Source organism: Drosophila nasuta, chromosome 2R, assembly GCF_023558535.2.
Source record: "Drosophila nasuta strain 15112-1781.00 chromosome 2R, ASM2355853v1, whole genome shotgun sequence".
NCBI classification, from domain to species: Eukaryota; Metazoa; Arthropoda; class Insecta; order Diptera; family Drosophilidae; genus Drosophila; species Drosophila nasuta.
In genome coordinates, this window is record NC_083456.1 from 4659229 (window position 1) to 4684237 (window position 25009).

Below are 25009 nucleotides of genomic sequence, written 5' to 3' on the forward strand. Positions count from 1 at the left end.
TGGTTTTTTGCGAGATCATTATAACGTGCATTCATTTTGAAAATGCCTAACCAAAAACGCATTGTAAAGAATGTACAAATAAACGCACATTTTCCATAGAAGTAGAAAAACTTCCACCCTCAAAGCAGTGAACACAAACACTATACACACATAGAAAAGAAACACATGCATATAAACATATGTACACACACATACACATATTAGCGAACTAACACAAAAAAGAGAGCGCTGCGCTGTCACTGTCATTTGTCCGTTGCGTCGCCGTTGGCGTCGCAGTCGCTGCCTGCGCCTGATTGCCGTTGCCTGCCCCAGTGTTTCCGCTTTCTTTCGTTGTAATGTTACTTTTAGTTTGATGTCGGAGCCTCGACGAGCCGGTTGTAAGCGTGACTTTCGTTTAATTCTACTTTATTATTGTTGTTGTTGTTGTTCGCCCGCCGTCGTGGTCGCCGCGGTCTCCGTTGCCTAGTGTGTGTGAGTGTGCTCGTGTTGTGTGTATGTGTATCGTCCCCGTTTGCGTGTGTGTATGTTTAGTTTAAGCGAAATTGAAAGTTGTACATTTTGCTACCCCCAAAAAGCAAAGCGCTGCATACAATCGCGCGCTCACACATAGTACGTGTGTGTGTGCGCCACGCCACACCAACCAAAAACCAACCCCCACCAACAAGAATAACAACAATAATAACAACAGCAGCAGCAAAAACAACTGCTACAACAACAAGAAAGCAAGTTTTAGCACCACCCACTGTTGAGAAGCACCGCATTTTAGTCATCGTCATCGTCTGTTGTTTGTGTGCTTCTTCTCCTCCACTTCCAATGCGTTTCAGTTTCGCAGGCTCAGCGCTCATCATTAATGTTACACAGTTACAGTTAACTCTGCTAGTAGTGTTGGTTAGTGCACAATTGAAATAACCAAAATAAACGCAACAAAAAAGCGAAAGTGTTACACAAGTCACAAAACCGTCATCGAAGAATAGCGTCTCCAAAAAAGAAAAGAAAATAAAAGAAAAGAAAAAAACAACAACCAATTGGTAAATCGCAGTCCAGCGCACTCCTGCGTGTGTCGAGTGCGCGTGTATTGTTTGTGTACGCGAAGTGTGCGTGTATTAGTGTGCTTGTGTATGGTGAAGAAGCATTGTTAAAATAATATAAAAACTGTCATGATGAATTTCTCCGCGTTCGGCGGCCCCTTCTCTGGCATTCATCAGTTTGCTGCTAAATTTGATGCACAAACACCGGGTGCATTTGGAACGCCACCAGTGAACGCAGCGGCCGCTGCAGCGGGCAGCGATAATCATGTGCAACGCTATCAGACCAATGGCAATCATTTCAATCAGAATGTGCCCAACGGTAAGTGCAACAAACACACATATGTATGTATGTATGTACATATGTACTCGAAAATAAATATATATAAATTATGTACATAAATAGGCGTACATAAAAATAAGCGCAGTGTGTGTGTGTGGTTGTGTGTACAGCATAATCACTAAAAATTTATTTTATTTTTATCGATTTATTTTCGCTTGCTGCCTGCCGCGTCGTTGTCGCTGTCGTTTGCGTTTGCGTCGGCAGCGACGCCAGCGCTGGCGTCTACAACACAAACGGCGACAACGACGATTTGCTTTTCCCTATGCCCCATGCACTACAACTCGCCGTTTGGGGTCTTTTGAACATGTGTAACTAGAACAACATTCTTGTTTTGATCAGCTCTTTCGAAGAGAATGGAGAAGATCAAGCACAAACAATATCACACATGGAATAAGAGTGTCGAAGAGAACTGAGAATGTTCATTTTGATTTCGCTGTGCTCTTCGTTAACGAAACACAATATGTTAGAGTGCAATAGCACGATCGCTTAATCATCCGCTTAGTATTTCGATTTTTGTTATTGTGGTATTTTGGTTCACAGAACTGGCTCATAAAGAAAAGATGCATTCATCAATATTGCCTTTGCTGGAGCGTTGCCACATAGCTGGAAAACGAGTTTTATTCACACATTGAACATTTAAATGTCTCAAATAATAAAATACTGAAAATGTTTTTTGTTATTTACTTGGACATAACTAAAACTAAAATAAAAAATAAAATACTTTACAATACAATAAACAAATTTGTATTTAAAAAATATTTAAAAATTGCAAACAGAAAGCTAATATACCTTATATATTGATAAAGTATTAATATATAAGAATATGAATATGAGTGAGAGAAAAAGATAATAATAATCTATCTTTTTTGCTTCGAGAACACTAAAAAATCATTTCTAATTGTTTTGCTAACATCCCTCTTAATCGTTAAAAAGAGCAAACCCTCTAAACACCAGCGTGCACCCTAGTTTGTTTGCCACACTTATACTTGTAAAGGGAGCGGGAACGACTGTCATCATAACCGAATATAACGATTTTTGTTGCTGCTGCTGCTGTTTTGCGTTGCTTTTTTTTCCTGCACTATATTTTGAGTCATTACCACCCACCCTCGTTTCATATGTATGTGTGTGTGTGTGTGGGACGTGTTGTGTGTGTGTGTGTTGGTGATGGTGTTGGTGAGCCTGCTGCTGCCAGTTTTTCTCGTTGTTGTTGCTTAGCTTCGCTTGAAAATGCAATGAACTCAAATAACTTTTGAATTTGCTGCATTTTACTTTGTATAGCCCCGGGGGTGGGTTTTTGTCGTTAGCTACTCAACACACAACGCACACATAGAAACACAATTACAATGGGGGAGTTTGAGTGGCTGAGTATGCTATTGTGTGTGTGTGTGTGTGCGTGCGCAGTTTTCAACCCCAACCCCCTGTGAGGAAGCGTCGCTGCTTTTTTAATTGTACTGACTTCCTTCAGCCAAGTTGCAACTCTTTGTGGCTGGGGTGACTACTGTCATACCCCCTTCTAACATCCCCTATTGTGGGCATGTACATAAGGTAGATAGACAGGCCTAATACAATAGCACCGAACCCTTTAACCGACACCTATCTCAGTCCTCAGCAAATGCATCGCACTTCTTTGTTAATTGCAATTAGTTGCATTCACTTGTATAATTAGATTCTCAAACCAATAGCCTAGGTTTACATTTCATAACTATATTAATTTTTTTTTATATTTCCATCATGCATTATTTCCCACTTTCCACTCTTCGTATGCAGGCATTCATTGAAAATTAAAGAACCCAATACCAATATCAGTCACAGTCCCAAACCCAAATTAAAACTTCAGAGCAGAGACCAAACAAACGACCAAATGCCACTGTTCGTGTAGTTCATTGATCCCAGCTTTTCAGCTCTACGCATTACATTTCCAGTTTAGCGTTTTATTTTATTTCATTTTTCTTCTTTTTACCTGCACCCAGGCAACAACAGGAAAATGTATCTATGCATGTGTGTGTGCTCTTTTTTTTATCTATCAAACTGTGCGTGTGGCTGCAGTCAGCGAATGCAGGCAGGTATATAGCTAGACTAGACCGTAGTACCCCCGGTCCGCTCTCTGCTCTGCTGTTGCAGCTACTGCATTTTCTTGTCACTTATTAGCTGGCTTATCACATGAACGCACATACCGTACAGAGCGGACAGCTGCAACACGACCGTAACTTGTCCCAGAGTCCAGTTTTTGGAGATAGATAACCCAGCCGATAGCACTCTACGTTGTATTTGCTCCACGACCAAACTACAAAATATATGAACGGCTGCAATCGAAAAACTCTTCTTGTATAGCCAGCCAATTAGTAAGATATTTTTTGAAGATTCCCATAGCAAAATGTCTTCGTTTGTGAGACGTCTTTATGTCGTTTACAAAGAATGTGACTGATTTTGGGAAAGTAAATGATAGAAGAGTAAATAAGTGATGATAGTAGATTATAGAATCTTGATTTTTTGGTATTTATTTTATGCGAAGCTCTTTGCTGGAAAGGTAACTTCTTTTTAAGCTTTTTGTTTTCTTATTCAATACGAAGTATGAATGATAACGTTTATAAATATTCAAGTTACTTAATAATAATCTTAAATATGCTTAACATTTGAATTGTCTCAACCTTTAAATATTATATCATATTATTTATGGCATATCATGGATGTTGTTTCTGGACATAATAAGTATGTTTGTTTTTTACATAATACTTTATTTCCTGCTATAATTTCTTAACCTTTAACGTCAAAATGATTTGATATCATGAAGAATTTTATATGGGGAAAGTATGGCAAAACAAAACAAAATGGAAAGAAAAATATAAGACAAATAGTTTTCGAAGCTCATTGATTTTGAACGACGATGATGATGACGATTGAGACTGAAATGTCCGTAGCACCCGTTGAGGATGAATAGCAAACCGCATGCGGTGTGAGTGTTGACGTGGAAGGGTGCTTAAGAGTTTTAGAAATGTGTTTAAAACTGTATGCCGATCATAATGACATGATCAGAATTGGTAAAAAGAAATTTCATATTCCATGTGGATGACCAGTCAAGCAAATGAATGTGATAATATTGCGGTGAAGGAGGGTGGAAGGTTTCGCTCTTCTGGTCGCTGGCACACCCCAACCCTCAACCTGCAACCCACCCCCAACCCCATAAATAATTTGCACTCATGTACATATTTTCTATGTGTACATAGCAGAGTGTGGCTAAGTGTGAGTTCAGGAGAGTGGGAGCGCCGTCCGCCTGGGTGGCTTTGCTGGTTTACACCCCCACTGCGAGACGAGGCGGCAACGCCTGATTCTATGCAACACTAAAAATGCGCGTGCTTATAAGTCTGACAGAGCTTAGGTGTGGTGGGGTGGGTGACACTGTGAGTGTGAGAGTGCGAGTATGAGTGTGTGTTTTTATATACATACATTCCATATGTACTTACATAGTACAACAACACATCGTGCTGATATATGACCGTATGGGTGTGTATGTAATTGAGTTAACTCCCAACGCTAACGCCAACCCCTGCCACAGTTACAACCACAATCCCCATCCGAACCCCAACTCACATTTGTCCCACCTCATCCCTCATTCCTCATCTTCCTTTAGACTTAACAAAGCCGACCAAAAAGCAGGCAAGTGTAAAATAATAAAGCCAAAACGAAGCTTTTTTCTTTTCGTATTTCGTATGGCAGCTTTAAGGCTTAAAGCTGTGCTGCCAACTTTGTCGTGGTCTGAGCGGTTTATTCGTGCTGTAATTGTTGTTGCTGTTGACGTTGCTGGCCGCTGATGACTCAAACTCTGGTGACTGGCGCCGCGTCGCGCTACCCACGCCCACACCAACTAGCACTCATACTCCAACCCCCAACTCTAATAGGGGTTGCAGTTTTTCCAGTTTCCTAACTTAACGCCACTCTAGGCGTACTCTCACTCTCTGACGCTCTCGCTCTCTCTCAATTTTTTCTCTCTCTATATACTTGCATATGGTATTATATATGTGTGTACATACATATATACAAACAAACATACACATACATCATTCTTTCTGTTGCGCGCGCGCTCTCTCACCGCTTTCACTGGCCTCACACGAACGATTTGTGTGTGCCGGCACACTATAAACACACTTAAAAGTAGGAACACAGACATGTCCATGTATTCCGAAACGTTCCCCAAACCTAGCGAATTCCTTTCCATTTTGTTCCACTTTAGATCGAAACTCAAACCACCCGAAGCACAGACATCGCTGTCAAAGGCCGCCATATTGTAGGTAGGAGAGAGTCTAATGGTCTCTCTTTCACTGACTCTCTCTCTCACGCTCTTTCACTCTCTGTGTGTGTCAGAAAACTCCTCTCTGGTCTCTTTGGTGTGAAGTTGGGAGCGCTCTCACTCTCGCTTGGCCGTGTTTCAGTCAGTTTTCACCGACTTTAACTCGTTGCTAGGCATTGGCACGAGCAACAAAAAGCCGTGGCGTCTCGTACTCATCGTTCATCGCTTAACATTCGTCGTTCTCGTCCTGGTCTTGCTCCTGGCTCATGTGAAAGTGAAGTGAAAAGTGAAATGTTACAACGACGACAATGCCGGGTACGACGATGAAAATGGAGCGTATGCTTTCAGCTGTGTTGTGTTTGTTGTTGTCAGGACATTCGATGTTGTCGTTAGCCGTTCTCGTATCCACAAGGCTTAGCCCAGTATTTCCGTGCGTCTATCATTTTACTCGTACCCATGTACTTCCCTCTCGCTCTCTCTTTCTGTTCCTATATAGTATACGTACAACATCTCACTCTTTTGAGCATGTTTTTGGCCGGTTTTGTTTTGTCAACTTGTGACTTGTTTTTCTTGTTGTTTGTCATTTTTATGGCCAGTTGGTTTTTCTGTCACTTTTTTCTTTGTCTACTTTTGGGGCTGCTGTTAGTCTGTGCACTCATTTTATTCACTTGATTAATTACCGTACATAAGCCATGCATTTGCCAAACTGCTACCATTGGTAATCCATAGGTTTGAGGCAATTTAATTGCTCGAATAATATTTGATTATCTCGTTCTTTTCGTTTATTCGGTTTTCTAAGACGATGTTTGCGTTGAGATTTTCGGCCCATGTTATTAATCGATTTCTCGTGCGTAAGCAATGAGAGCAATTTACACGTTGAAACCTTATATTTAAATAAGGTTATACTATATGTTAGATAGGATTTATTTATTTGTAGTAGTTTTTCAAGATAAAGTTGAATATTCTATAAATAGGTCTTGCTTAACTATAACGACAAGCAAAATGGTAACACGTGGAAACGATTGGAATTGAAACAGTCTTACAAGTCTATCGCGAAATCTCTTGTAATTTGCGGAGATCGAAACATGTGAATTTTTTTTTTTATATATGGATATACATTAATGGAAAGGATCTATAATTAATTAAATGTGTTCATAGTTCTTTAAAATTATAACTTATAATTAAATTTTTAAACTTATTTCCTTTGCTAGAGTTTTAAAAAACTTCAATTATTATTTTCTTAGATAAATTAACGTTTTCGGAATATTTTCAGTTTATTTGCCATATTCTTAATATGACTTTCGGTACCTTTTATGGTTCGCTGATCAATTGTTTTTAACTTAACTTAATCTCCCATGTGGACTACTTACTTGCCTTTATTAAATCCTATTAGCTTGTTTCCTTTCTTGTTACTTTGTGCACAAGCGTAAGGAATTACATACGAGTATAGAAGCATATATGTATGTTGTACATGTACATATGACCTGCCTAATTGAGATCAGCACATTTAATGCGCTGCCCCCAAAAGTATGCTAGAGTTTATTATTCGACTGTGGCAGCACACACAACAAAGCATTAAAGCATAAGAAATTTGTTAAATTATAACACAAGGTCACAAGTTAATTTATACAAGGGACTGACAAACAGATGCCTTGCACAAAGGCATACATCTAAACTCACGTACTTACACCCACACGCATACATACACACCGACAAACACACACAAACGTATTCCTTTTAAAGATTTCAGCTCGGTTTTTTCTTCTTTCGTTTATTTTATTATTATTAAATTTGTAACCTTTTTGCCTGCCTGCCTGGCCATATCACGAGCCCCGTCACGCCTCTCGGCCCTCGCCCTCGGCCATTGTGTGTACATAATGATATCGACAGGAAAAAGGAAGCAAATGTAAAGAAAATACTCTGACGAAAAAACCGGGCCAATTGGCAACAGCCAGAAAATATTTATTAATAAAAACGAGCGCCCGGCAAAACGATAGCGCAAAAGGCAATGCCGAAAAATACACGCACTCAGACACCTATACGCATCGCACACACATACATATGTACATACAGATAGTATAGAGACGCACACACATACAAATAGCACATTGAGAAATGTGTAGCATACATTTTGAGGCGCGTCGGTAGGGCCGGCGTTTTCAATTTTAATTTCCTTTTTCCTATGTATGCGTGGCTCGCACGTGTGCGTCTCTCTTGCTCTGTGTATGTGTGGGTGCCAAATTTGGCCTTGGCAGCGGCAGAGAGGCGACGACAGGCGAGCAGGCGCAGGCGGAGGCAGGCAGACAAGCTCACAGCTGCCTACAGTAAGAGCCAGCAACCGAAAACAACAACGAAAACAAGGCATACCAACACATACATACACATGTCAGTCAACAGCAGCCAGTGTTGCCAACTACTACCACAGAATGTTGCTACCCACTTACACACAGACAGGCAGTAACGTGCGTGCGTGTGTGTCTGTGTGTACATACATATACATATATAAATCGTGTGCCAGTGGGACATTGTCATCGTTGAGCCGACGACGACGTCAACGAGCGACGAGCCGCCCGCTTTGTGCCGGCACCCGATCCTCGTTCGTTGTCCGTGTGTCTGAAAATATGTATAGTCTGTTTGTGCGTGTATGTGTTCGTGTGTGTGTGTGTGTGTGTTGGCCACCAGCTGTAGCTGCTGTGCCCAGCCAGACACAGGCCCCAGTCAGTTGTAGTTAGTCGGTGTGCTCGTTTGAAGCTCGCGTGTGGCGTCCTCAGTTTAAAGACTTTTTAACGTGAAATCAAATCAAAGATAAAGAAAAATCTGCTAATTTATTATATACACACACCAATCTAATATTTACTATTTATACTAAATTAACAAAACTTCGAAAAGGCTGTGACTGTAGCGCAATTCGAGCATGTGTAAATATTAAATGATGATTAAATACATTTGGGATATTTTAAATTATTCTCGACAATGTTTGCTTTACTAATTGTCTTACTTTTGTTCTTCCCTTTGCAGTTTCCGCGGCCAATAATATGCAATATGGTCAAAATATATCCATACCGTACTCACAGCCGCAGAGTGATCTAAACTTTTTGAATGCGGCAGCAGCAGCGGATCATAAGGGTAAAATCCATCCAAAAATTGAACGTGACCGGGAAGAAGGTGAGTCGGCGACGCTGGCAAGAGAGTGAGAATGATAGAGGAAGGGGGAGACGGAAACGGACATAGAGAGGGGGCAGACGCCATTGAGCGGGGGATTGTCGAGGGGATAGTGTGCTAGATGACAGTGATGGTGTATGAAGCACACGCCACACGAACATATATATTTTCTTTGCTATACCTTTTTTTCTGTTTTTCTTTTTCGGCTGCTTTGTTGGGTTTGCTATCTGTATGTGGCATGTAATTTCAAGGACGCCCATTATTCTTCGTGTGCGTCGCCCATCGCTGGCTCCCTACAGTTCTTCATCCCCCTCAGCCCCTCAGCCCCTTAGCCGGGGCAGGCTCGACATCAGGAGAGGGTGGCGGGGTTGCAGTCGGCTCGTTTGGTTCGGCTCAAAGTTAACAAAAAAAAAGGAAAAAATGTTGCGCTGTCTGGATTGAGATTTTTGTAGCATACTTTTTGGAGCGACCAGCGCTTTCCCAAAAAGTTTTATCTTTGCCAAATTTATGGGTGCTGTAGATGAAGGAGTCTACTATGTATATATGTATGTATTTATGTTGAGTATATACGTATGTATTTCCTATTAACAAGTTGAGAATTTGTGTTTACTTGTTGTCGAGCCGAAAGTTTTTCCTCACATTTTCCACGTGGGCGTATTAACTTTAAAAGAGCAGCTGAAAACTTGAGCTTAGCCCCAGGGAACAGGCAGTTGATGGAGGCAAGTAGAGAGCAGGAGTGAGATGGTTGATTGGCACACAGAATCGAAGAGAGAGAGAGAAAGATATGGAGTGGGCTATAGGGTTAGGGAAATGGAATGTCATGTGTCCTTGGCGGCAGTAAAAGTAGGCACAGTGACTGAAGGCTGGAGTTGTGGCATGGATGTTTGCAGCCTGGGATTTTCAAGAAAATAGAATTGAGCCTGTGCACACATACACACACATATACTTACTTGAACAGAAGCAGTCAGACACACCCACACAGACACATGGAGGTGTGTGTGTGTGTGTTGCCAAGCCGAAGCAATTTGTTGTTGGGGTAGGTTTTTTCTACTCACAACCAGTCGACGCCAGAAAATTATCCAGGAAGCTATTAGATAATGCATGAACTGCTGCTACTAAGGCGTGGGTGGGGATCTGTGTCTGGGTGTATCCTTCATCTTCATCATCATCATTATCATCATCATCATCCGCAGTAGCACCCATCATGATGATGGGGAATGTAGAGAAGAGAGCAAGACTTAATTGACTCACATATTATTCCTTATGCTACCATCCGCAGTGCTCAATCAGCAAATCTTACAGAATGTCAATCAGTCGTGGCAGACGTTGGCCAACACGGCCAACACTGTCGACTATTCATCGCATTTGCTATCCGCAACACTGCCAATATCCATACAGCACTTCCTCAAGTACTCGGAAACAATAAAGAAGGAATCCTCGGGTGATGTGCTTAAGAATGGCACTAACTTGGCCAGCCTGGCGCTGGGCGGCGTCGCATTAACGCCCAGCAACAATGGCGCCAACGGTGGTGGGGCCCATCATAACGGTGGCCTCGTTGGCATGGAGCATGGTGGCGGACATATGACCAACATGACGGATGCCAATGGCGCCGCATTGGCCAACGGTGGCGCCACCAATGGTGTCAATGGCAATGCGAACGGTACGGTGACCAATGGAGCTGCCGTATCCAGCACTGCAGCAGTGGGCACCACAAATGCCACAGGTGGTGGCACCACCACCACCACCGGCAAGAAAACCAAAAAGAAGAAACCCCCAAAGGAGAAGAAGCCACGTCCCAAGCCCGGCGAAATTCGTGAAACGAAAGCATTGGATGGCTCCACGCTCTATTGCTGCCCCGAATGCCAGATGGCCTATCCGGATCGCAGTCTGATCGAACAGCACGTCATCTCGCATGCCGTGGAGCGTCGCTTCGTCTGCGATATCTGCAATGCGGCGCTTAAGCGCAAAGATCATTTGACCCGGCACAAGCTGTCTCACATACCAGACAGGCCGCATGTTTGCAATGTGAGTAGATTTCTTCAATACTCTTAGATTGTAATTATTACTAGTACTATTTATTCATTGAATGTGTTACAGATATGCATGAAGTCGTTTAAGCGCAAGGAACAGCTCACCTTGCACATTGTTATACACTCGGGCGAGAAGAAACACGTCTGCATCGAGTGTGGAAAAGGTGAAAACGAATTGAAGAGATTGCCAAAGTGTTCCATTTACTTACTTGAAATATCTCTCCACTTGCAGGTTTCTATCGCAAGGATCACTTGCGTAAACATACGCGTTCGCACATCGCTCGACGCGTCAAATCGGAAGTATCAGCCCAGAATGTGAATGGTGGCACTACCGCCACTAACAATGCGCAGAATAATTCGCTACATGGTTCCTGAGGTTCGTACAAGGACTTTTGGTAAAGTCTTTAACACATTTCATGCCACAAAAGAGCTACTCAGTTTTTGCCAACACTTTGTCGATAGCAATGCGTTCGCAAAGTGATGGAAAAAGCTGAGTGTGCTTTTGAAATGTGTTGAGGAGTTTACCGAAGGTCCTGCTGAGCGTCACCCCAAATCCAATAACCCTCAGAAAAAAGAAACAAAACAAATACAAGTTATATACTTACAAACTACAATATATGCAAGTATTAGTTAAATTTTGTTTACAACACTTTCAGTTCTTTAGCTTTGGTTCTTTCAGTTCACATTTTCGCACAAAAAGTTAAGCAAAGTATAGCAATTTAAATGTACAAAAAAGTAAAACAAAAACGAAGCAAACGCAAAAGATGAAGAGAAATTTTAAAACATGAAGTAAGCGCATTTCATTTCGACTAAAAAACAGTTTGCTTTCATTTCGTTATGAGGATCTGTGATCTTTGCTGCATAAAAAATAACACGAAAGAAATGAAAATAAAAAGAAAAAACGGATAGATGGCAACTTTAAGCTTTTAAGTGTAATTAAATAAGTTTTAAAGAATTTATGTGCAATTTGTTTACACACATTATAATTTGCATATTCTATTGTTCATCAGGCTTTTGTTTATTGATCGTCTTAAATATATGTACGTAGAATAAGTTTGGAAATTTATTTGAGAAAACCCATTTGATGCGCATATTTGATAAGTAAAGATGTACGAATTGAGAAGGGTATATATTTCTAGTCTTATACTTTATTCGATCAATTATGAATGAGTAACTTGAGGCAGTCAGCCCTGTTTCGAGTTCCGCTTTCGCATTTCACATATGAGAAAAAGTTGCGAGAGCGGAATTCGAAGCAAGCCTGCGTGTCCTTTAATTTTAAGCTTTTAAAGAGTAACAAAAAAAGAAAAGAAAACCACACTTCGAAGTGAGCAAACACTAAACAGATAAATGCAATCCAAGCTTGCGTCTTTGCATGCCCAACTTCCAATCGTCGTTTAGATCAAAGCTACCATTAACAGATAAAAGCAAATTACAACAATATACCATATAATACTCTTTAGCTATAGCCAACTTACCATGCTTACCAAATACAAAATACAACAAAATGGAAAAACCAGAATACAACAATATATATACATATATAGATACTATACTATAACCAATCGACAAAAGAAAAAAAAAAAAAACAAAAACAAAGAAAAAAGAAACCGCTGAGCAGCTCTAAATGAAAACAAAACGCTAACCAAAAACAATAACTGCAATAAAACTCAATAAACAAAAGAAATATATTTTATATAAATGCAAAAGGAAACAGACTTATACCAAATAAAAAAGAAAAAAACAAAAACAAATGGAAAAAGAAAACGTTAAAAGTATAGGATATGAATGAATGAAAGGCATAAAACAATAACCGAAATAAAGTGCAAACACTTCGTGCAAGTGAAACGTAATTTACTGTTCAAATACATAGCATTTTTTGAGATTAACTATAAAGTAAAGTAAAGGTGTAAACAATACCATATACGTTTTATCATATGTACCAGCATACATATTTACATATAGTTATACGAAAGCTTCAAACTAATATACATGCATAATTACATTTAAACCAAATACAAATAGTTGTAATGGTTTTGTGTTTTATCCTTATCCTCATCCTTTTCATTGTTTCTCAATATCACATAGAAATGATCTCTGGGCACAAAGTTATCGATCAATCAACATTGACAACACCATTGTAAAGCTCTTTCTTCAATGTCCTGAAAGATTTGTTCCCATTTGCGTTCCCTTGAGCATTCAACTTGTAAGCTTTTAAATAGAGTCAGTTGTCGAACTTCGTGCCCATCGCGTCATTTGAAACGAATGCAGAGATTGTTTTTTATTGCGTTTTGGTTTTGACCTTAGTCATACTTTGTGATGTAATATCAATGTGCTACATTCGTATTCACAATATGCTCAGTTCTTTTTCTTAAGGCATTACTATGAATATGTACGTTATTCGTGTGCAACAAAATAAAACAAAAAAGAAGAAAAACAGCTTAAATTATATTCAGAGCGAACCGGAATAGTTGGCTTTGTGCGTTGCTTTGAATACAAAAGTTATTGAAATACTTGCAGTAAAGTACAAACAAATACACACTCATACATACATTCACAAGTGTACAATACATGTGGTGTACATTAAATGTAAAGAGAAGAAGCACCCAGATTAAATGAAGTAAGCCATAAAAAGTATTAGCCAAAAATTACATATTAATTACCATAGATGGGAGAGAATGCTTAAAGTACAGTTACTACAAATTAGAATGGTACATTTTGGAAACTTTTTCGTAGCTCCCCAAAATGTGCCTCCGAGTGCCACACAGAAGACGAGTAGTCAGGTAACTATCCAAAGTTGTAGCCCCCGATAAATCTATAAAATAATAAGCAACCTTCAAAGCCCACGCAAACTTTTAAAATTCGCAATTTTTTTGTTTAGCATACTTATATAAATCGCATAAGAGAATATAAAACAATAAGTTTATAAAGAAAAATTGCAATAAATGACAAACAAAGGAAATTAAATCACTCAGGGATGAAGCCTCCAAACAAACAAAACAAAACAAAAAAACATAAAGTAAAAAATGCAATATTTTAAATGAAACTAAATAAAACGAGCAAAAAAAAAAGCAAAACAAAACTAAATTTATAAATAAAAGAAAAATGGTACATTTTAAAGTTAAATATTTTAGAATAAAGAAAAACAAAACACGAAAATAACGAATGATAATAACAAAATAAAAAAAAAAACTCATTAGAAATTTGCACAAATTTTTGGCATTTTATATAAATAAAAATCAAACAAGAGCATAAAAGAGCAAGAAAACATAAACATATTAAACATGAAATAATAAATTAAACACACATATTTTTCCAAATATTTAACGAATTGGTTTAGCGAAGGTATAACAGGCAAAACAATTGATTTAAAATAATAAACGAAAACGTAAAACAAAACACAGTCCGTGCAACTCTTAGTGAATTTAAATGAAATGTATTACAATTTACATATTTACAAATACAAGACAAAACAAAAACTAAAACTAACGGATCGATGGAAGTATGTGCGTAGGAAGTGTGCGGCCAAAGATGAAGATTAGAATTGTAGTTAGAAGTACAGCAAAAGTTGAAACGACGGTTGAGCATTTTAAAGCATACCGAAATGCAGGAAGTCAGGATCGCAAGCATCAAGGCGGCAAGAAAGGAAGAATAGACGGAAGAGGAAGACGATGAATTAAAAGTTTATATGATGTAAACACTTTTTATATACCATTAATGAAAGTCAGAAATGCAAATACCGTATGTATGTATTGTACTGTATTTATGTTTAGTGTCAGCAGCAACTAAAATAAAAACGAAAAGGAATATAAATAAAAAGAAAATATATTTGAAAAGCTTAATACATTTTAAGGTTAGGTTTTCTGCGAAAGGACTGAAGTTAAGGCAACGTAGCGTTTAAAAACAAAATTGCGAGTGTTATGGACATGGACGTGGACGAAAAACAAAACAACAATAAAAATAATAAAAAAATAAAAAAAAAGGGAAGATAAGAAAAGCCCGCGAGGTTGGAGACGACATTGGTTTAAGGTTAGGCATACTTATGTATTTTCGAGCTAAACAAAAACAAAACAAAGAGAAAAAGAAGTTGCAACAAATGAATCAGCTACAATATTTTTTATAATTATAACTAATCTTAGCCTTGTTTCGACTTTGTTTAATGCAAATACAATTTTGACTCGTTTATAATTACATTTACTGTTTGTGATCGAAATTCAATGAGCAAGAGAAATAAAACAAAAATAAAAAATAAAAGAAGGCAAACTGCTGTTGTATGGCAAAGAGCAGGAACAGTAAATTGTACTTACTTAATATAGCAACAAACAACACACACACACATACACTTTGAATTATATTTACTTGAATTAAATAATAATAATGAGTATATATAACTTTGTACTTGAATAATATTTTATTTATATATATATATATATATATACCTTAAGTCAATAAAAATTCTAATAAATTATAATCACCTAAGATGAACGTTTAATTATTCAATTTGTTTGCATTTAGTTTGTTATTTTTTTATCTGCGAAATTGGGAAATCCTTATTGGTTTGTAGCAGAAACAATCGTCAATGAATGTTTCAATAAGTTTTAGGAAAAGTTTCCGGCTGTTAACACCGTTTTCACATTTTGGTACATTTGTACGAAAGTCAGTAAAGTAAGTCCTTAGGAATCTATTATTGAAGTTACATTTTTCTGATATTTAAATACTTTTTAAATGTTTTGATAGCTTTGTGAACCGTTATCAACCAATCGAAATTTGTACAATAAATATAAATAACTAAAGGAAGCTTTTTTGTGGCTCATAGCTTCTTTTCAGTAGAAAAAAACCTCTAAGCGGGCCAAATTTAGCTGCAAAATGGCTATTGGTAGCAGCAGCGCTTATGTGTTTATGGAAAATAAAGGGTACATTTAAAAAAATACTAGAACTAAGCACAAAGTGGTAACAGCGCCAAAGTGCATATCTCGGCTGTTAATTAACAGCCGTTTTAGAAGTCAACAGTGCCAATTGAGCAACCCGCTCCAATGCCCGCCGCAATCCAACACTGATTTTATTATTTGTTGATTGTTAGCGGCGGGCGGACGTGCTTTCAATTTGACTCGCGGATTACACGTGTGTAATAAACGTGGTGGTTGATTTAAGTCTAGGTTAAATATTTACGTAAATTGTATTAACAACAAACCAAACCATGCTTGCCAAGAACACTGATCAAATAAAGGAGCTTGCGCTCAAACTCTTTGAGATCAATGCCTTTAAATTCGGGGATTTTAAGATGAAAGTCGGGATCAATTCGCCTGTCTACTTCGATTTACGGGTGATTGTCAGCTATCCAGATGTCATGGTGAGTTTCTATACAAGCTGCTGTAAGAAGAAATGTTGATGAGTCTTTATTGCTAGCAAACTGTATCCGATTTGCTGGTGGCGCACATCAAGGAGCTGCAGCTGAACGGCAAGCACGTCTGCGGGGTTCCCTACACCGCTTTGCCGCTGGCCACGATTGTCTCAGTGCAGCAGTCGACGCCAATGTTAGTCCGGCGCAAGGAGGCCAAGGCCTATGGCACCAAGAAGCTCATCGAGGGCATCTACCAGGCGGGCGACACCTGTCTGATTGTAGAGGACGTGGTCACTTCCGGTTCCAGCGTCCTGGACACGGTGCGCGATCTGCAGAGCGAGGGCATTGTGGTCACCGATGCCATTGTGGTCGTGGACCGAGAACAAGGAGGCGCAGGCAATATTGCCAAGCACGGCGTTCGCATGCATTCGCTGTTTACGCTCTCGTTCCTGTTGAACACTCTGCATGAGGCGGGGCGAGTGGAGAAGGCAACTGTGGATGCGGTGGCCAAGTATATTGCTGCGGTGCAGATAAACAGTGATGGCTCGTTTATAGGTGGCGGAGATAAGCGCAATCCCAGCGAAGGTAAGTGCCACAAAACACACCACATTCTCTCTATCATTGGCCCTCAGATATGAAACGATAATGAAAACATGACACACATAGGCAGACATACATTCTATATGCGCGTGCTAATTTAAGTAAAGCCCCCTGAACTTGATTAGATCCAGACAGAGGCAAGCGAACTGCTCCCATTGCGAGTTCGTCTGCTCAATTTTGGTTATAAATCCACTAATTTGCCTTAATTTAGCATAGCTCAACATGATAATCATATCGCTTATTGTGGTCCTATAAAGTATATGGCCCGTAGATCAATCTGATTGGACTATTCGTCGACTATCTGTCTGCCCTTTCGTTTTATGGGAATGACTGATTAGTATTAGTTTTGTTAATAAATTTAAATTGCTTTAAATGTCAACATAAGAATAGATTCAAAATGCTATGTCCTAATCGGAAACCATTGATATAGTTTGATGACTGCTTATCTTAGATTTTTTTGTTTAAGAAATGTAGTGTTTTACTTAATTTTCTGTCGGACATCATATAAAAGTAAAATGTCAACTTTGAAATATATCATTGTCTAGATGGAAATTATTAAGTGCAATACGTCGCAAATTTTAAAATGAATGAATGATTTGAAAGCAAACTTCATTGTAGATTAATTTTACTATCTTTCTTATTAGTAAATACATTGAATGTTCCATAAGTGCCCATTTTCTCATTAAATGAATGATTAGTATTTGTAATAAATTTCAATTTTTTAATTTATTTGGGGAAGTTTTCTAAATTACTAACTTACTGCAGCTTACGAATAATTGAATTAATTTAATATTTTAATTCGATCTTTACTTCATTGTCTCCAAATGCGAATTTAAAAATAGATGTTAATAAAGTTCCATTGTCTAAGACTAAGACTATTCATATAATTCAATAGTGGCAGATTTCCTAATTGAATGAATCATCAGAAGTATCTATAATAAATTTAGAATGGGTCTAAAATCCGAATTTTTCAATTTAACGCCAAAAAACATTTACACTTAGTCAATTTAAGCTAAATCTAATAATAAATCTTTCTGGACAGCAAACGAATTTTCACGCACTAAACTGAGCTACGAGAGTCGCGCCAACTTGGCGAAGAGTTCGATTGCAAAGCGACTTTTCAATCTGATGGCCACCAAACAAACGAATCTCTGTCTGGCTGCTGATCTTACAAAGTCCGATGAGATTTTGGCCATAGCCGACAAATGCGGTCCATACATCTGCTTGCTGAAGACACATGTGGACATTGTGGAGGATTTCAGTGAGAGTTTCGTTAGTAACCTTCAAGCCTTGGCTACGCGTCACAATTTCCTGATCATGGAGGATCGCAAATTCGTTGACATAGGCAACACAGTCTCGCTGCAGTACAGCAAAGGAGTCTACAAGATATCGAACTGGGCCGATCTGGTGACTGCTCATACGCTGCCTGGACGCAGCATAGTGCAGGGTCTCAAGGCTGCACTGGATGGAGACGATGCTGTCAAGGAACGCGGTGTCTTTCTATTGGCTGAAATGTCTTCAAGTGGCAATCTGATCGATGACAAGTACAAAGAGAATAGCAACAAAATCGCTACAGAGGGCAGCAACGTTGACTTTGTGGCCGGCATTGTTTGCCAGTCGGCCAATTGCTTCTCCTTCCCCGGACTGCTGCAATTGACGCCGGGCATCAAGATCGACGAGAGCGTCGATAAGCTGGGCCAGCAATATCAATCGCCTGAGAATGCGGTCAAGGAGCGTGGAGCTGACATTGGCGTCGTCGGACGCGGCATCTTGCAGGCCACTAATGTGGAACAGGCGGCGATCAATTATCGTGATCGCCTGTGGGCGGCCTACACTGATCGTATTGCCAAATAGGCGTGTCATTTATTATGGATGATGTACAAGTTACCTCTAATTGTATTGCGCTTCCCGAATTATGAATAGTTGTAAGCATTTTGGGTTTGGTCTTTAGAAACACGCAGTATCCATATAAAACACAATTAGTTAAGAAATTTCAAAACAGTTTTATGTAATAAGGTAAAAAGATTGCTACAAAAAATACAACAATTTACGAAATGTTTAATGCATTATAAATCGATAATGTAATGCCTGGATTTAATAAGAGGCCAAACACTGCAACACGTAGCTATAATCGCCAGATATATCATCCTGAAATTGAAACGGAAAAAATATGTTTTGTGATGCGAGCAAACTTGAAACTGATCAAACGTCGTTTGGCGTTGGCAAACTTTTTATTTGTTAATAATAGCAAGCACAAACAAAAATACTATGTATGTGAAATAATTTACAGGAAATGTATACAAAATAAAAGACGTTATAATAAATAATATTGCAAAAATAGCAAGAAGGTGTAAATATATGATGGAATAGAAGCTGCACTTCAAATGTAAGTATCTACTGGAAATTTAGCAAATCACAACATAAATAATTTCAGAGTGTATGTTTGTTTTTGTTATCCTCGAAAATGCAACTTAATTTGAAATTTTACAATTGCACAATTTGTTGTTCATTCAACATTATTTCTGGATAACCTCGGGTCTCATCTACCACGCAACGAGAGTCTCAAGTAAATATCCAATTTCAGAGTTGGCATCCTCCTGTAAATTGCGTATACGCATGGATGGGAATGGAAGAGAAGCGTAAAAAGAGCAGAAAGCATTAAACGCATTACTTTGTATACATCTTCGTAAATGGTGTTGTTGATTATAGTTACTTAGTGTTATAAAGTAACCGAAAGCCATATGTTAAAGTTATGTTAAGCGATAACAGAGCACTGTTAGTAACATGGCAAGCAAGCTTTTGCAAATGCAGCTTTAGCAACGGCAATCAAAATTCAAATTGATGGCGCTTAATTTGAGATGGTTTTTTTTTATTGTTGCGTTTTATTTGTTTTTGGTTTTAACAATATTATAAATGATACTCGAGGTTATGTTAAAATTGAGATTAAGTGTGTGAATTGAGAGTGCATAGTTGTATATATTATAGTATAATTAACATGTGATGCGACAGTAACTTTGACGGTATTAAATGCGCAGCGTTTTGCCTTTTAAAAGTGCTCAACTCTTGTATTTGTAGATCATATTGTGTATATAACTACATATGTATGTACGTACAAAATATTTTTGTATTTACTGATAACTAATTACTCGATATTCGAACGTTTGTACAATTTGTGTATATATTATTTAAAGAGTAGCTTAAGCCATGGAACAGACACGAGACAGTGAAAATGTATTGTTGGGATAATTGAGTTCATTTAGAATTCAACAATAGCCAATAGGGCACGCTTGTAATCGCCAGATGTATCGTCCTAAAAATATAGAATTTGGCATGTTTTAATGTTTTAGGCACACTAATAATGAATAATACATATAAGCAAACAGATCTGATTAGCCGATTGTGTCAAATTCGTTAATTCGTAAATTCGTTTGCGTTAATGCGGATTTTGGACATATTGATTAAATGTATCAAATTCAAACTGTGTGAACTCTACCAAATTGTTTTCTGAACAGAAGAAGCTTTCTCAAATGATAATCGATACTTTTGCGCTGTTAAAAACGAGCTTTTTTTTAAAAAATTTTAAATTGGATGATTATTGGGTTGGGATAGATTATGCTAAGAGTGCATCAATCAATCTACTTGTGCAACACATAATAATATACTAGAAAACGTTAAAAGGGAATAAAAGTATTTAAAAATGTCCAACACCAGGAACGTTAGAAACATGCTAAGTTTCGTAGAAAAGTTCATAGATACCTTGATCCATGACTCCAAGCTCTTGCCGTATTTGTTTTGGAATGCTTCCTTGATATCCCCCAAGTCAATCTCAGAGCGGCTGACGATGATGCGAATCAACGTCTTGTCCTTGGTGCCCAATCCGGCCATGGAATCGTGCAGACGCTCCGAGAAGTAATCGATCTTGGACTTGCAGCACTTGACTGTGAATAGTAGAATAGAGCGGACAACAATGAATATTTGTGTACATTTTTGTTTGAAATTACAACAGAATGATTAGCTTACCAATAGCTAAGAAACCCTTCTCGACGGATCCGCTGAATTCACGCTTGATCGCCTTCTCAATGTCATTGCCAGTCAAGTTCTCGTACTCGAGGAAGATCTGGCGCAGCTGCTGGTACGAGCGAGTGATCAGAATCGAGTTGAAGACGGACTCATCAGTGCCCCACTGTCCCTCACCAGCATCGATCAGAGCCTGGGCATCAGCAACGGCAGCAGCCTCATCCACACCCTGGTTCTCATCGCGGTTGCCCTGGACCAACGAGACACACAGACGCTTGAAGTGACCGCTAGTGTCACCCTTCAGATCATGCTCGAGGGACTTGTTGAAGCCCTGCTCGTAGAACTGGGCGATGGTCTTGATGCCATAGTTGGACAGAGTGCAGAGAATCTCAATGATGGCCTCCTCGTCGGTGCCCAAGCCAGCGATAGCGTCGCGCAGCTCCTGGGCGTAGAATTGGGGCAGTGGTGTCATCAGAGCCACAATCACATCCTCGAACTTGCCACCCAGCTCGGACTTAAGGTTCGAAACCAGATCCTTGCCATAGGCAGTCTTGAAGGCCTCGGCGATTTCCAGACGCTGAACAATGCCGCGACGGGCCAAGATCTCAATGATGGCCTTCTCGTCGGTGCCGAAGCCCTTCATGGCTTTGCGCAGAATGGCGGCATCATCGATGGGGTCAAAGGGATCAGCGGGGTAAACGGTGGGCTTGCACTGCAATAGTAATAGTAACCGCAAATGAGTATGCATAAGTACTATATAAATAGCTCAATCCGTGGCAAACTCATGAGTAAGTCATGAATAATCGTCATCACGTACAACTTTATAAGTAGTTTGCATTGACTCAGCTTCCTCAAAATGACGTGTGTGTTAATTTATTTATATACAATTTTTGTTTAATAATAAATATAATATTATAGTTACACACACATCTCTATGACTTTTTATCGCTTGAGTTTGGGTGATAAGCGAATATAAGTAATACTTCATAATTGCACTTGAAGTACATCGATTAAAATTTGATGAAGTCTAATTTCAAATTATTAACCGATTACACTCAACTATCTAATTGTAATCTTTAGATTATTAATCATCTATCAGTGTTCACAGTTCTTACCTTGAATGGATAGTACTCGGCGGAGCTCATGTTTGTTGTGTTTATTGTTTTTCTAGTTTGCTAGTTGAGAAAAATCTGTAAAGAGGAAACAAAAAATATATAGTATAATTAATAATGGCTTAAATTGATTACAGCCAGACATGATGAGACGAAGAGGCTTTTTAGCTTGAAGTCTGACGGACTGTTGGAAGGTCAGACACACAGTCTATAATAGTTGTGGCAACCTGCCGACCAAATGACATCATCAAGCATGGGGAAACATGGCATGTTTCCTCGCTGCGTCATTACGTATACGCCTCGTAGTATTTGTGGCGCCATGAACCACAAAATGGGTTGTTGGGAAAGCGAGACAAAAACATGGAAACAAAATGACTAGTTTACTATGAGTTTTTAATTTCACTTAGCAGCTGTTTTAGCTGAGTTCAACGCACAGCGTAAAAGTGAAAGTTAACTATTTCGTCTTGGGCTTGGTCTGTTGATAAGCTTACAGCTGTGGGAGTTGCCCCTGGTGCGTATGCTTTATATATAGGTGGATCCAATAAACTATGATGTAATTATTACATGCTACAGAACTTTGGATGAGCTCATAAGTTTCAAGTTTATCCTATATTGAAACACAAAGGGGCACTTTGATTCCCTTATGGATTACCGCCCAATGTCAAGTGGGTTGATTTTAAAGCATGATTTCTGTAGTTATTGTTCTTTGTGTGTTAATATTAACCACAATCAATATATTTTAATATCGTAATGATACATATTGAATAAAAATTCTTTAATTGCCACAGCGTAGAAAGTCAACAAACCAAAAAAAAAAGAGAAAAAATGACGTGGCTATGTTCCAAACCTATACAAATACGCCTCCTCAGAGAGCTGCATAAACACATACATAACTAAACAAAAACAAGGCAATAACAAAATTTCTGAAGCAGAGGTAGCACTACCAAAAGTTATCGCTGAAACCGGTTGAAATGTGTGGCAAAGTAGAATAGATTCACATACACAGGCATGGAGAGTTTTGTTTTTGTAGGTTCTCTTAGGCTATAAATTAGCTTATTTTGTATAGTGCGCAGCACGCAACGGAACAATTTGGAAGTGGACAAACATCTAGAAAATCAAGTAAATTTACTGGAATGCTGTTCTAATTCCAGAAAACTGTGCATAGAATACAATTCTGTGTACGGAATGCAAATGAAGTATCTATAAATAGATGAAGAATCAGTTACACTTCTAATTGTGAGACACTGATCGTGAATCATTGAGAAAATAATCACTGTTGAGCTGATTTTCAAGACCGTATCATCAGTGACGTCAATCGCAGCATACTAATAATACTCAGTGTCGTGCAAACTTTTATTTAGTGGAAAAAGAAACTGGAAGATCTAGAAAGTTTTAAGGTAGCCACAATGCTAAGCAGAGCTTATCTTTATGATGTACTATAAATAGAATTGTATTGAAAGTACGGATGTTTCCAAAGAATTTTTAAGAAATTCAGATGCGGTTTTATTGTCTTTCTAGTTATTCTTGTATCTTATTTAAGATAATGCGCGTGACACAAAATAAATTCGAAACGAAGTAGCATAAAAATACTTGTTTGTTTGAACTTTTCCAAGCACTTTAATATTTTAAAACGAGACTGACTGTACCCTTGAAGTGCTTTGTATTGTGCATTTTAAAAAAATTGTGTGATTATTCTGAAACCCTGATGACACACCCAGGAAATGTGGGCTGGCAATTATATTTGTAACTACATTTTAATGCAGAATGCTGTTGTGTTGAATATGGAACAGTTTCTACTGTAATCACCTCAGATTTGCTGGCAGTAATTCATTTGATTGAAAGAGCAGCAATCGAGATAGCAACTTAAGTGCATATTACTTATAGAGATACTTAGAGAAGATGGAGCGCAGAGTACAAATTGCCGCTGACTAACAAATAAAATCTTATTTGACAGGTTTATATGTGTGAGTGTACTATATGTATGTATTTACAATATATACATATAGACAATTTGTGAGCTTTGAAACTTTGACTGGAAAAGTCACACGCGGCTGCGAATGAGAAAAAGATAGAAAGAGCGCTGAGAGAGCGCACCATAAAGTTTTTATGCAGCTTCATTTGAACATTGATGATGTCATCTTTTGAATTTCTACAATTTTGACAACGTACATTCAAAAGAACTTTGAAGTGAATTGTGTTATTGAAATCAAGCAAACAATTGATACGCATATAATTTAATAATACTCTCCCACTGCCGCGCCCAAAAATTATAATATGAAAATTCTTTTCTGTTTTTTATACACTTTGTTTGCACTTCTGATTACTTTTCACATAATTTGGTTGTTTGTGGCCTCATCGAACACAAGTGTACGTGTGGCATTTGTATTTACTTGCAAATGTATGTGTATGTATGTAATTAAGTGGGTATGAGAAAGCACAACGAAAATAAACAAAATACAAACTAGAGAGGTATTCGAAAAATTTACCAAGTGATATTCTCACAATACGTACAAAAGTGTTCCGCTGAACAATGCTGGGACTCTGACCGAAACGAATTAAATACTAAAAGCGGGTTGCGCTCGTCGTTTTGTTTTATATGCGCTGCAGAATGCCGGTGTAGTCGGTGCGCTCTCGGGAGCGAAAGCAAGAGAGTAATGGGTGTTGTTTCTGAGGAGGCGTTAGCAGGGCTTCAACATTCAGAAGCGGAACGGCAGAAATTGGTAAAGCTGATTCTCAATGTAAATGAATATTTTTTAAGAGTTTTATATTAATGATTTATTTTATTTTTTATTTATTTATAAAATATCATATTTTTTATTGTTCATGTAAATGTATCAAACTCTGCCACATACTCCATCCCTACCAACCAATGTAACTCTCAGAGAGCTATTGTCGTAGTTGGCGACGTAACACTGGAATTAGTTTCATGTGGAAAGCTTGCTCACTCATACAAATATGTTGTATGTGTAAAGTTGAAAATTGCGAAGCTCGCTCTCTTATCTGTTTTTTGTTTGATCTCTAGTTGAGAGTTTTTATGACGTACGTTGTACTCGTATTTACCTATGCAAGGCACATTTTTAAAGATATGAATCACCGA

At 38.5% G+C, this 25009-nt stretch overlaps 3 protein-coding genes across 7 annotated transcripts; 2 read left to right on the forward strand and 1 right to left on the reverse strand.

Annotated features, from left to right (window-relative positions):
* The first annotated feature begins 332 nt into the window (after positions 1 to 332).
* On the forward strand, positions 333 to 14872 carry LOC132784933 (zinc finger protein 793). Its single transcript, XM_060790848.1, has 5 exons — positions 333 to 1347; positions 8672 to 8818; positions 10095 to 10840; positions 10913 to 11009; positions 11078 to 14872. The coding sequence occupies exons 1-5, from the start codon at positions 1158 to 1160 to the stop codon at positions 11218 to 11220; spliced, it is 1323 nt and encodes a 440-aa protein (XP_060646831.1). The 5' UTR covers positions 333 to 1157; the 3' UTR covers positions 11221 to 14872.
* A 1028-nt stretch (positions 14873 to 15900) lies between these two features.
* On the forward strand, positions 15901 to 19130 carry LOC132784930 (uridine 5'-monophosphate synthase). Its single transcript, XM_060790840.1, has 3 exons — positions 15901 to 16192; positions 16249 to 16768; positions 17826 to 19130. Exons 1-3 carry the CDS (start codon positions 16040 to 16042, stop codon positions 18635 to 18637), a joined length of 1485 nt encoding a protein of 494 aa, XP_060646823.1. The 5' UTR covers positions 15901 to 16039; the 3' UTR covers positions 18638 to 19130.
* LOC132784934 (annexin B9) lies at positions 18767 to 24544 on the reverse strand. Of its 5 annotated transcripts, XR_009632295.1 has the most exons (6): positions 24424 to 24544; positions 21916 to 21990; positions 20804 to 21512; positions 20540 to 20721; positions 19897 to 20093; positions 18767 to 18931 (listed from the first exon to the last, which is right to left on the reverse strand). XR_009632295.1 is itself a non-coding variant. In XM_060790850.1 (5 exons), the coding sequence occupies exons 2-5, from the start codon at positions 21943 to 21945 to the stop codon at positions 18878 to 18880; spliced, it is 975 nt and encodes a 324-aa protein (XP_060646833.1). In that variant the 5' UTR covers positions 21946 to 21990; positions 24424 to 24544; the 3' UTR covers positions 18767 to 18877. The 5 variants fall into 5 exon arrangements, 4 of the variants coding, with proteins under 4 accessions (XP_060646833.1, XP_060646834.1, XP_060646832.1 ...); XM_060790850.1 differs by lacking the exon at positions 19897 to 20093; XM_060790851.1 differs by lacking the exons at positions 18767 to 18931; positions 19897 to 20093 and adding an exon at positions 19185 to 19380.
* Positions 24545 to 25009: the final 465 nt, after the last annotated feature.